This window comes from Arachis duranensis, chromosome 7 (assembly GCF_000817695.3).
Source record: "Arachis duranensis cultivar V14167 chromosome 7, aradu.V14167.gnm2.J7QH, whole genome shotgun sequence".
NCBI classification, from domain to species: domain Eukaryota; kingdom Viridiplantae; phylum Streptophyta; class Magnoliopsida; order Fabales; family Fabaceae; genus Arachis; species Arachis duranensis.
Window position 1 is genome coordinate 9,283,975 of NC_029778.3, and position 12,457 is coordinate 9,296,431.

General features: G+C 33.7%; 1 protein-coding gene across 1 annotated transcript; it reads left to right on the forward strand.

Moving 5' to 3' along the window:
- Positions 1 to 864: 864 nt before the first annotated feature.
- Positions 865 to 3,815, forward strand: LOC107457606 (uncharacterized). The gene is made up of 3 exons (XM_016075779.1): positions 865 to 1,453; positions 1,904 to 2,896; positions 2,992 to 3,815. Exons 1-3 carry the CDS (start codon positions 865 to 867, stop codon positions 3,813 to 3,815), a joined length of 2,406 nt encoding a protein of 801 aa, XP_015931265.1.
- Positions 3,816 to 12,457: the final 8,642 nt, after the last annotated feature.

Consider the following 12,457-nt stretch of genomic DNA (forward strand, 5'->3'; position numbering starts at 1 on the left):
AACAACTTCCGTGTCAGTAATTCCCAGATTTAGCCTCCTAAACACATTTTCTCGAAAATTTATATTCGATATCTTTCGATTCAATTTCTTTCAGATCGAAAATCAATTTTTGATCAACAATTACTAACAAATTATTAAAAAAAATCTTTTTTATTAAAATGAATTTTTGTTTCTTAATAACACCCCAAACAAGCTTGTTATTTAAGTGGCTCAATTTTATTGATATGGATGCAGCGTGTGTGTCATCCCGGAATATGGCATCATGGGTTCTAAACCAAAATGTGGGGCAGCCTTTTTTGTGGTGTCAAGTCATTGAACTCGGACCTTTCGACATATTTGTTTCTCAGCTTTGGACCAACAAATCGGTTGGTCCGATTTGAAGAAGATGGAATTTTTAATGTTCTGGAACTGGTAATCGGTCCGTCCGAGTTGCAAGTGAAGTGAAATTTTTTTTGTTCGTTTAATGAAATCGGAGGGTACGGTTAGGATTTGTTAATTTTTTTTTAAGGAAGCATACTTAATCGGAGAGTCCGAGTTGTTGTGACTGAAACAAAATTGGCTGATAAGCGTAATCGGACCCTCGGAGTTGCTGATGAAGTGTATTTTTTTTAATTCGTGTAATCAAATCGAAGGGTGCGATTAGGAGTTTTTCAATTTTTTTTGAATGAATTATACCTAATCGCAGGGTCCGATATTTTGGTGACTCTAAACAAAAGTGTCTGAATGCGGGTGAGGACGTTCTCGCGTCTTCTTCTCCTTCTTCAACGGTTCTGGTTTTTTTATCTCTGTTTGTTCTTTACTTAGCATAATAGTTTTAAAGATCTAGTTCTCAAGTTTTTGATTTTGTTTATGTGATTAAGAGTAATGAGTGACAGAGTTTTATTGAAAGTGTATTATTTTGGTCAAATTTTATTACAAACATCTGAAGGAGTAAGATTTGTTTGTGAAAATCCGTTAGATGTTGTGATTCCTTTCACAATCTCATTTGAAGAGGTCAAAGGTGTGATCTGTGAAAATGTTCAGTCTGAGAGGGCAAGAAGAGTGGCCTGTATTCTATATAGATATCCTATACAAGTATTTGGTGGATTCGTCCAGTTTCAAACGAAATATGTAACGGACGAAGCGAGCATGCAAGAGATGTTTTCAATGTATATTGAAAATCGGAGTCAACTCGTGTTCATCGAGTTGTATGTTGAGTTTGAGCAATCTGAGGCCGACCGGAATATTCTACGGGAAGATTACAACAGCGATAGCGAAGAAGAGTTCGAAAACAACTACGAAGTTGTTGGTCCAGATGGAGATGAAGATCAAGGTGACGGAGCTGTGCCTCCGGATATGTCAGATGTGGCAAATGCACTTGCAAATGAAATGCCGTTTCAGGAGCCATCATTCATGCGAGTTTTGGATCTGGAAGCCATGCATGTTCCGGAGTTTCCGGATTATACCAGTGCAGGTACGTAATTCTCTATATTTATAAAATGTTTTAGAATTTTTTAATAATTCATTTTGAAAGTTTTTAGCAAGTGACTTAAGTTGAATGTGAATTAGAAATTATATCGAAGTTAGTAAATCAAATAAATATCAGCTAGGATTTATGAGTTAAGTTAGAAAACTTTAGTAAATATATAAATTTGTTTTTATATAGTAAATTAGTAAATTACATTAATATAAATTAGTATTTATTAGTAAAATAGTAAACCAGTGAATTAGTTAAATAGAAATTAATATCAGTCAGTAAATTAGTTGAAAATAAATTCGCGGTCAGTGTAAATAAGTCAATTAGTTAAATATAAATAAGATGGAGTTATGTCATAATGGATGCAGTAAAAAATTGTTTACGTTCATTTTCGATGTTACAATATTTGTTTTTTAAGTATGTTTTGTATGGCTGTCGTTGTGGCAGAAATTCCTTTTATCGCAGATGGTGAATTTGCCGTTGGGATGGAATTCAGTTCAAGGGAAGGTGTTATTAAGACGATAAAAGAGTATACCATACGAAGAAGTGTAGACTACCAGATGTATGAGTCTGAGCCGTTGACATTTTATGCTAAGTGTACACAATATGGGTCAGAGTGTGATTGGCTTATCCAGGTTAGCATGATTAGCCGGAAGTACTGTTGGGTTATAAGGAGGTATAATGGCAGTCACACATGTACCAGAGCAACAATTTCTCAGGATCATTCGAAGTTGGATTCGAATACAATTGCAAAGACAATAAAGCCGTTGGTTGAGGCTGACCCCGCCTTAAAGGTGAAATCAGTTATAGCAGAGGTACAATCGAAGTTCAACTACACCGTTAGTTATTGGAAAGCATGGTTGGCTAAGCAAAAGGCAGTGAAAAAAATATTTGGAGGCTGGGAAGCATCGTACGAAGCCTTGCCTATATGGTTTGAGGCCATGTGTCATAAGGAGCCATCAGCTGTTGTTCATTTTGAGACTATGCCTGCATATCAAGGTGATGACTTGGTGACTGATATTCAGGTATTGCATCGGGTCTTTTGGAGTTATTACCCCTGCATTAGGGCATTCAGACATTGTAAGCCCGTTGTCCAGGTGAATGGGACACACTTGTACGGAAAGTACAAGGGTTGTCTACTAGTGGTCGTTTCACAAGATGACAATAACAATATCGTCCCAATTGCGTTTGCTATTGTGGAGGGAGAGACTTCTGATGCATGGTACTTTTTCCTTAGTAACCTTCGTCAGCATGTTGTAACTCGGGATGGTGTGGGACTGATATCCGACCGTCATGAATCCATAAATGCCGCTGTGGAAAGAAGTAACGGAGCTTGGTCACCTCCAAGAGCTTTCCATATGTTTTGCATAAGGCATATAGAATCCAATTTTCTTAGAAAATTCAAGGCGCCGTACCTGCAGAAACTCGTCGTCAATTTAGGTAACGCTCAGCAAAGCTAATTAATTTACTAACAAAGTTACCTTCTATAAGTGTCTTTACCTCTTTATTTTCGTTTGTTTATTTTTATCATACAGGTTATTCGAGGACGGTGCGGGAGTATGAAGTACGATACCAGCGTTTACGAGAACGGGGCGAGGTCTATACTAACTGGTTAAACCGAATCTCCCGCGAACAATACGCGTTGGCTTTTGATGGTGGATATCGATGGGGTCATATGACGACGAATCTAGTGGAATGCATCAACTCAGTATTGAAGGGTGCTCGTAATCTACCCGTTACTGCCCTTGTGAAGGCAACATTTTACAGACTTAACGAGTTGTTCACACAAAAAAGAGCGGAGGCAGAAGATCGGATTAATGATGGGCATGTGTTTTCTGATATCGTGACCTCGAAGTTGCATGCAAACCAACTTGCATCAAGAAACATACAGGTTAGTTGCTTTGACCGGCAGAATGAGGTTTTTGAGGTGCGTGAGATGCCAAGTGGACTGGAGTTTGCAGTCGACCTACAAGGCCTTCGATGTGATTGTGGTGAGTTCCAGGTGGATAGAATCCCTTGTCGACATGTGTTCACTTGTTGTGCCAACCAGCGACTAGACTGGCAACTATATGTGCATGACGTGTATAAGATGGATCAAGTTCGGCGGGTGTACCGAGCAAGGTTTAGGCCGCTAGGTAATCCTACTACATGGCCTGCTTACAATGGACCTCGGTTCATCCCAAATCCATTCCCGAGACGAGTGGCGAAAGGTCGCCCCAGAATGACGCGCTTCTTGAATGAGATGGACACGCGTATGTTATGTCGGCCTAGGCGATATAGGCTGTGTGGAGCTGAGGGACACAGCCGTAGCAGATGCCGTCAGTCCGGTGGTGTAAATGCCGGCGGAGAAGATCAGTAGGTTCACATTCTATGTAGCATTATAAAGTATGACAATCTAGTAGTATTCTCCATCTGTATCATTATATAATATGACATGTGTTGTTCCTTCTAGTTAACAAATTATTTTATGTGAAATAACCTGCTCTATGTAGTGTTATAAAGTATGACAATCTAGTATTATTCTCCATCTGTATCATTATATAATATGCATCAAATGTCCAAAATGACTTAACTTGATATGCCATTCATAGTAATATATTCAAAAGTTTGAAACACTAATACATAGTCCAGTACCTGAATTAATAAATAATGTCCAACACATATAAAGTACTGTAATACACAAATAAGAGTAATACATAATGTCCAACACACATAAAGTACTCTAATACACAAATAAGTTTATTACATAATGTCCAACACATAATAATACACAAATAAATTTATTACACCACAATTACTTTCTCAATGACCACTTTACATCCTTGACAAAGTTCTTGCATTTTTTAGCGGCCTTTTTGAACACGGATGGAGTGAAGCGATTGGTGCTACGATGTGGCGGATCAATCCTCAGATTGTAACCTTTGATATTGTCATCCGGAGTTTGACAATGACTTGCATACAATTTAATAAAAACAATTAAATTTATGGTTTTAGGTAATCAAAATAAGAGAGTTACCACATATGATTTATGAACACAACATGAGTCACTAATAGAACATGTAAAGCAAAATACACAATCATATTACCATCATTACGCGATTCCTCATCCTCATCGAACTCCTCTATCTCATCCTCCTCATCATCATCCTCCTCATCCGGTTCATCCACTAGATAAGTATTGGTGTCCTCTTCGAGTGTATTAGCATCTTCTTCAAGAGGTACCATGAAAACACGGTTAGGATTTTGACTATTAAGAACTCCACGTCCACCTTCACTTCTACTAGAGTCAACAGACACGAATCCTCCAGAAGGAACCGATGAGGTATGGCATGGAAGCCTCCCATCCAACGAATACCTACCTGCCATGAACTCAGGTTGATTAGGATATTGTGAATGTCCAGCATCTGCAGCCATGAACCCAAGCAATTGGCTAAAAGAACCTCCTTCTCCTGTTTCAAGCTGTGACATACCCCAATATTGTTGATGCATTGGAATGACGGGGTGAAATGTGTCTGAGGTGCATATTGGTCTGAGGACTGTGGTTGCTCTTGTGGAATCGGATTTGGAGGTGGTGGTGGCGGCGATTGGGGCACTAGTTCCTCATTGTCATCATTCGCATCCTGACTATCATCATCCGTATCTTCATTACCCTCATCCATATCCTGATTACCCTCATCCATATCCTGATTATCCTCATTATCCTCTTCTACAACAAGATTTGACAAGTACAAGTGGTCACCAAATTTTGATTTGTACCAGTCCATGTAAGACTCCAATTGATATTGCGAGGGATTCGGAACCTCAGAAAGAACGTGGTTATACCTATTTGTCCAATGCATCACCCAGTATGAATGAGTCGGTGTCGTGGCCCAGTTAAAATTCTTAGGACCAGTCAGGACTTCTCCATGCGCCTTGTCCAGATTCTGTTCCTGACTAGGTATTCCCTGGACGAAACTGAATTGTCGCCTAATCCTATCAGTAGCATGCCACTCGATGCATTCGAATGACACCAATGGCACTGTTGCACTCCAGATAACTGGTTGCATGTAGATTTAAGGAGGAATTATATTCGGATCCACGCGATCCACAGAATAAGCAGACCACACAAATTGCCAATCATAAATGAAACTCATAATTACAACCGACATCACAGTTACAATACCAATGCCTCATCATATTTAGCTAAACACTAAAACCGAAAGTAATACATCTTTAATGGAAACTAACCTGGCCTTCTTGAAGTTGATCAAAGGCCTTCCTAAAGTGACTTAGCGTCAGATATCTATATCGTCGGTCACCACGCTCCCAGTTACGCCACCTAATATGATATATTTATTTAGTGCATCTGTATTCTAAATATCAACAAACAGATACATTGTAACATAATATTACCTGTTTGCTAGCGGAAAACTGTGGGGTTCCCTAGGAAGCGGCGATAGATAAGGCAGTCGGATCCAAGCCCATCCGAGCAACAGTGTTAGTGGACCATCAATTTTCTTACAGTTAAAGCGAGATGCCCTGCATAATGCCCTGTAGAGGTGTGCTAAGCATGCTGATCCCCAGCTGTACTGTCCAATGCTGTGGAAATCACGAAGCAATGGTAGAAATTTTCAGTGCACAGCTGCCCCAGATTTATCCCCAAACAAGATCGTCCCGATCAGCAACATAATGTGGCACTTCACATACCTACGTATACTAATCTCATCTGTCAACTGTAAATTTTCTTTTAGATCGTGCAGCCACGTCAGTTTTAGCATCCTCTACACTCTTCCTTACACGGTGCAACTCCAAGTTGATCCAAACACTCAGCCTGCAACGCTTCGAAACTACTCATTGTCATCCCCGTGACTGGAAGACCATCTGTCGGAAGACCAAGAATTAAAACCACGTCTTCAAGAGTTACGGCACATTCACCAATGGGTAGGTGAAAGGTATGTGTATTTGGGTGCCACCGTTCGATTAGAGCATTCACAAGTGCTTTCTGGCACTGTGCTACACCAATCTGAGATACATGATAAAACCCAGTTACTCGTAAATACTCCTCCACCCTATTGTCGTACCAATCAGGAGGAACTGGATGGTCACAGGTCAACATTCTTAATTTCTACAAAAAACATAAGAAAATATTAGTCAACTATTTAACAAATACTAACCTACTACTAGTAGGTAAGAAATTTTTAAGTAGAATAAATAATTAATAAAATTTGTACAAATAACTCAACAACACATATTAGTTAAAGCCACACGACATTTATAAATTATTTAACTAAGTCAAAGTAAAACAAATATTTACAAACTTCTAAATTAAATTATTATTCCTTGGAATTTCTCAAAACTAACTATTAATCACATCAACTAATAAATACATTACTAATCAATATTCAAGAATATCACAACATTAGATTAGATTGTACATGCTGGTTATTTATTTATTTCGGGTAGATTCCAATTTTTTTAATATATAACATTAAAATTTGTATTATTTTTAATTAGCTATTAACTATTAATAAGTAAAGTTAAACACATATATGTAAATTTTAAAAAATACTAATAATCATTCACATTATCTTCTTATTATCGTTCTTCTAATAACAATAATGAATAATTAACTTCCTAACAATTATGATTATAATTAACGAAATCAAACTAAATATCTATAAAAAATTAGTACTAACCATTCATTTTTTATTTTTACATTCACCACAATAATATTTAATTTTCTAACAATTATAACTAGAAAAAATTAAAAAAATTTCAAAAATTAAAAAAAGAAACGTTCTTCAAATTTTTTTTTTAATAATCCGGTTTACATTTTATAATTTATTTTCTAAATACTAATATTCACTTCACTTCAAACACTAATAAATATATCAAAAAAAACTAAACAAATTTAAAAAAAAAACTGTGTTTGTTTTAATGAATATAACATCATCTCATGTTAACTACATTTTCAGATTCTATGTTACAACAATAATAAATATTCAGACCATAACAATAATAATTTTCAAAAATAAATAATAAAAAAATTTCGTGAAAAAAATTAAAAATAATTTAAAAAATTGTTCTAGCCATTCTATGTATATTTCTAAGTTTAGATCCTAACAATAACAGCAACAACTAAATTTTAAGAACAATATCTATAATTATAAAAATTTAACAAAATATTAAATAAACTTAAATAATCAGAATGGCTGAGATAATGTCTAATATGAAGCTCAGGGCGATCAACATCTTTGATTTTATATTTTTTGGGCATTTTCTTTATTTTTTCATGCAACAACACCCACTACTGCCGGCAGAGGAATGAAGAAGAAGAAGAATGGACTTTGGAAGGTTGAGAGTGAGATATCGGATGGTGAGAGTCCCTATAACATGCACTATGTTGGTAATAAGAGCACCGTTTGGAGAGTGAGGGTTGCACGACGCGTGTCTCCATACACACAAAACGAACCATCCGTCTTGTGAGCAACATTACGCAGGGTCTGAGTTGGGAGCAGTTGGATGTGGCCAACATATCACAGGGTCCGAATTAGGATCACCCTCATATCGCACGGTCCGAGTTGCATATACCTACTCGCACGGTTCGATTTCCTTCTTAACTGACACCACTCTTTCGTAAAGCACTCCTCCTTCTCATAACGGAGTTCAGTATCAACCTTCATTCTATATAAAAATTAAAAAGCGTATTTAAGTCTCTGGTTATTATATAATTGTCTTTTTAATAGATCCTCCAGTTATATTCTATTCAGTATTTTCTTTTAATGTTAAAATAATCAAAATATCAATAATGGAGTATAGCTAATAAAAGATAAAAAAATAAGGATAAAAATAAAATAACAATGTGACAATAAAATAAGGAATTCGTAATATTTTATTGTAAAAGGTAATCATTTTATATGGTATATAATGATAAATATTTGTTATTTTTTATTAATTATTTTTTAATATTAAAATTAAATATATTTAAAATATACGTATAATATTCTCCTAATACTATATCTTGGTGGCTAATATAAAAAATGTTGAAAGATAACCGCAGAGGAAGGAAGTAGAAGCATGGAAACATGCCACGCAGACTTTAGTAAAAGCACATCAGCACAATGGAATATATCGATCACATGACAACAAAGAAAACAAAAAATAAAAAATATGAGAGCTAAGTTAAGTGGCCTAGAAAATTTAAATATGAAAGTAGTAAGAATGGTATATTTTAATATAGTAATTTTTGATATTTTTTAAAATTGTGAGAGATATAGAAATTGGATAATTCGATTTGTGTTTAAAAAATTAAAAAAATTTGGGATACACAAATTAGACCGTCTAATTTCTGTACCTTAAATTTTTTAATTTTTTTAATACAAATTGAACGATCTGATTTCTATACTTATATAAATCAAATAGTTTAATTTCTGTATTTCTAACAAGCGAATGCTCTGATTTTTACTTCTCTAACGATTCCACATTTCAGAATCACATTTCACTACTATCCCAATATCAAAAACAAAAAAGTGGTTAAGTGGTAGGGTTTTTTTTTTGACATAAAGTTAAGCGGTAGTTAAACTTAACCCTGAAGATGCAAATTATTTAATTTGATCTGATGGAGAAATGTATGGTTGAAACTTGAATGGTGTATATTATAGAGGTGCAGGTTGGTATAATAATGGGGTCTTGTCTTCTGCCCGTACGTGTGCCTGTGCCTCTGCATGCCTTCTGAGGAAAAGATGCTCCTCGTGACGCTAGGAACCACAATCCAAGGGATCTCAAACGGATTTTTTTTTTTTAATGAAATAAAAAAATTCTTTTAACTAACTTTATTTTTCGAGATAAATGTTTTATTTTTGGCTTTTGCACGACTTTTCGACAAACTAACAATTTACATGAAATTCACCTAATTACACAATAAACTTCACATTGACGAATTTTATATTTGGGTTAAAGTTCGTCTAATCCCTCGGCTAAGTTCGCCTAACTATGTAACGTAATTTTCTACTAAATTTACTTTAATTTTATCCTCTTTAGCTTCATTTTTTTTTTCTTCTCGTTATTAATAAACTCTCATTTTTTTTAAATTTCTATCCCATTTTTTCTTCTTTTCATGTCATTAGACATTACATCATTTTTCTTCTACTCTTTTTAAGTTAATATGTTACTATAATTTTTTTATAATTTCGTTATATTTAATTATTTAGAATAGATATAATGTAAATTAATTGTTAAATATTGTAAAAATAATTATTTAGATAACTATTAATAGAATAGATAAGGATCACAGTTAGTTTATATTTTGTTATATTTAACTTAGGTTATATTATATTGAATAATATTAGATGTTGGTTTATTTAAAGGTTATTTAGATTAATATTCAATTTTTTTTTTGTCTTTGACGACAAAAAATGTGTATACTATATTTACAATTCGATCTAAACTGAATGCATTATATAACACATTTTAATTGGTTACTCTCTAATTAATATATTATACTTTAAAGTTTTTCTAATGTTATACATCTTAACTATCATATTAATTTTTTTTTTGTTTTCAAATTATTGCACAATTTTAAGTTTATTGGTCGAATCATCCTTGAAACCTTTACAATTTTGATTCATTACTTGGAGATTCAATATAAAAAGGTGAGCGAAATAATCGTACGGTCAAAAAATAGTAAGTTGTGTTAGCACAAATTACAAGTTTAATTTGTGAAATAGTTAATCTCTTCCTCCTTCTTGTTAAAAATATCCATGGGTTTAGTTTCTATATCTTAATAATCAGATACATAATTAACTTGATACGAAACTGTCATTGGGTCTTTGATTACAAAACTCTCATGAGTTTTAAAAATAATTAAATAATTAAATACATACTATGAATAATAAGATTCTACATTTTGTAAAACAAAGTGATATTTATTTCTATCGGATATTTATAATAAATTTTTTCACTCACTTTATATGTTATTGACCAATGACGTGCACTATAAAAATCTTTAACATTTTTAGACATTTTACTTCATCTGCCATGCAAATAAAAGTTAGTTGAATAGAACTAAATACAACAGATTTATGTTAATCATATACTATTTTTCTATAATAATGAATAGATAACAGTGATATTCCAGACATTTTAAAGAGTATGAATAAATAGAAAAAAAATAGTAGAATGAAAGGTGAATGCATTTTTTTATCAAGTAAAACCTTTTCACTTGGTAATATTTATAAGGCGTTGGGGTATGTTCGTCGAAACTCTGAACAACTTTAAAAATTACATCAAATTTGTCTTACATTTATTAGACGAATTTTGTAGAATTTCGAACAATTCACCAAAGATCTATGCGAATTTTAGAAGATTTGTTAAAATTTGTCGAAGATTTGAGCGAATTTTGCAAAATGTCAAAAAAAGAAAATTTTAAAAGATAAAAATATTTTAATTTGTTATAGAAATTAAAGTGTTTTTCATTTTATAACAGAAAAAAAAAATCAGATCTCATCAATGTGGTATTTTATTTGCGCTTTCAAACTAGATATTTTCTTTGGTTTTTCTCATCACTAAAATAAATTAAAAAATCGAAATAAACCAAATTAAATTGGACCAAATATATATACGTCAACAATGATCAGCGGTAGAGGGTCAAACGTATGGATAACCCATTACATATTAGCATAGGATTATCAAATTAGCAGCCATTTATTAGTATTTTTTTTGTTTTGATTAATTAAGAATGAAGGCGCTTATGAAGGTTTATATAACACTAATCCGCCACGAACCTAACTTGGTTTAGGTGAATGTGACTAATGTGCTGTGTTTTGATTCATATATAACCCAAAGCATCTCACTAACTCACAATTCGGATTATCTATCCAACCCAAAAACGTTAAGAAGCTACCTTGACTGTGTTTTTTATTTTAAAAAGAATTAAATTTATATTCTACAATTATCAATTGAAAAAGAAATTATAAAAATAATTAAAAAGGGATTAAATTTATCTTTTATTTAGACACTAATAAATTTGTACTCTTTTTCTATTTTTGATATTTTTAAATGAGAAAAGCTTAGTATACAAGCGATTAGGGCTTGTAACTATTACAAGTTCATTAACGCCTAATCCACTAAAACGCGCTGCAACTCGTACGTTACTTACACGCGCTATACAAAGATCCCGCGTTTGTATAACTACCAAATTTAAAAGATTTGTTTCCTTCTTTGTTTTCTTTCTTTTCAAATTTCATCGTTCTTCTTCTCGCGCGTCTTCCCCTGGTTTTTCGATCGTTCTTTTCCTCTCCTTTCTCATTGGTTTGTTTTTTGTCATTGACGTTAGTTTTTCTCTCTGTAACTCCAGCTTCGTTTTGACATGGTGTATTTATAGTTTTTGACATGGTGTATTCTGCAACCTCTCTGTTGTTGATGACCAGTTTGTTCCGAAGGTTGGAATGACCTTTACCACCCTTGAAGATGATGGAAAATTTTACAGGAACTATACCAAGGTTGCAGATTTTTCTACAAGAGTTTGGAGCACAAATAGAAAGGAAAACGAGATTAAGAATCAATTGATTACATGTAGCAGAGAGGGAAAATGAAACTCTCATAGCAAAGACTCATTTGATAGGAATTGGAATGATTTTCTGCTAAACTTTGGTCTTGTGGACAACAAGTGGCTTTCATGTAGTGTTGGGTTAAAATCTGCAGCAGAAGTGTAAATTTAATTTTTTATCAGGTGTATTTATAGTCTGTGTTTGGGTGTATTATGCAGATCTCTATGCAGACCGTCATATATGGGTTTCAATCTATCTGATCACCACTTCATATTATAGTACCTGTAAATCAGACATTTTGAATACACCAGAGAGAGTTTAATTAATTTTGGTCTTGTGGACAACAAGTGGCTTTCAGGTAGTGTTGGGTTAAAATCTGCAGCAGAGGTGTAAATTTAATTTTTTATCGGGTGTATTTATAGTCTGTGTTTGGGTGTATTATGCAGATCTCTATGCAGACCGTCATATATGGGTT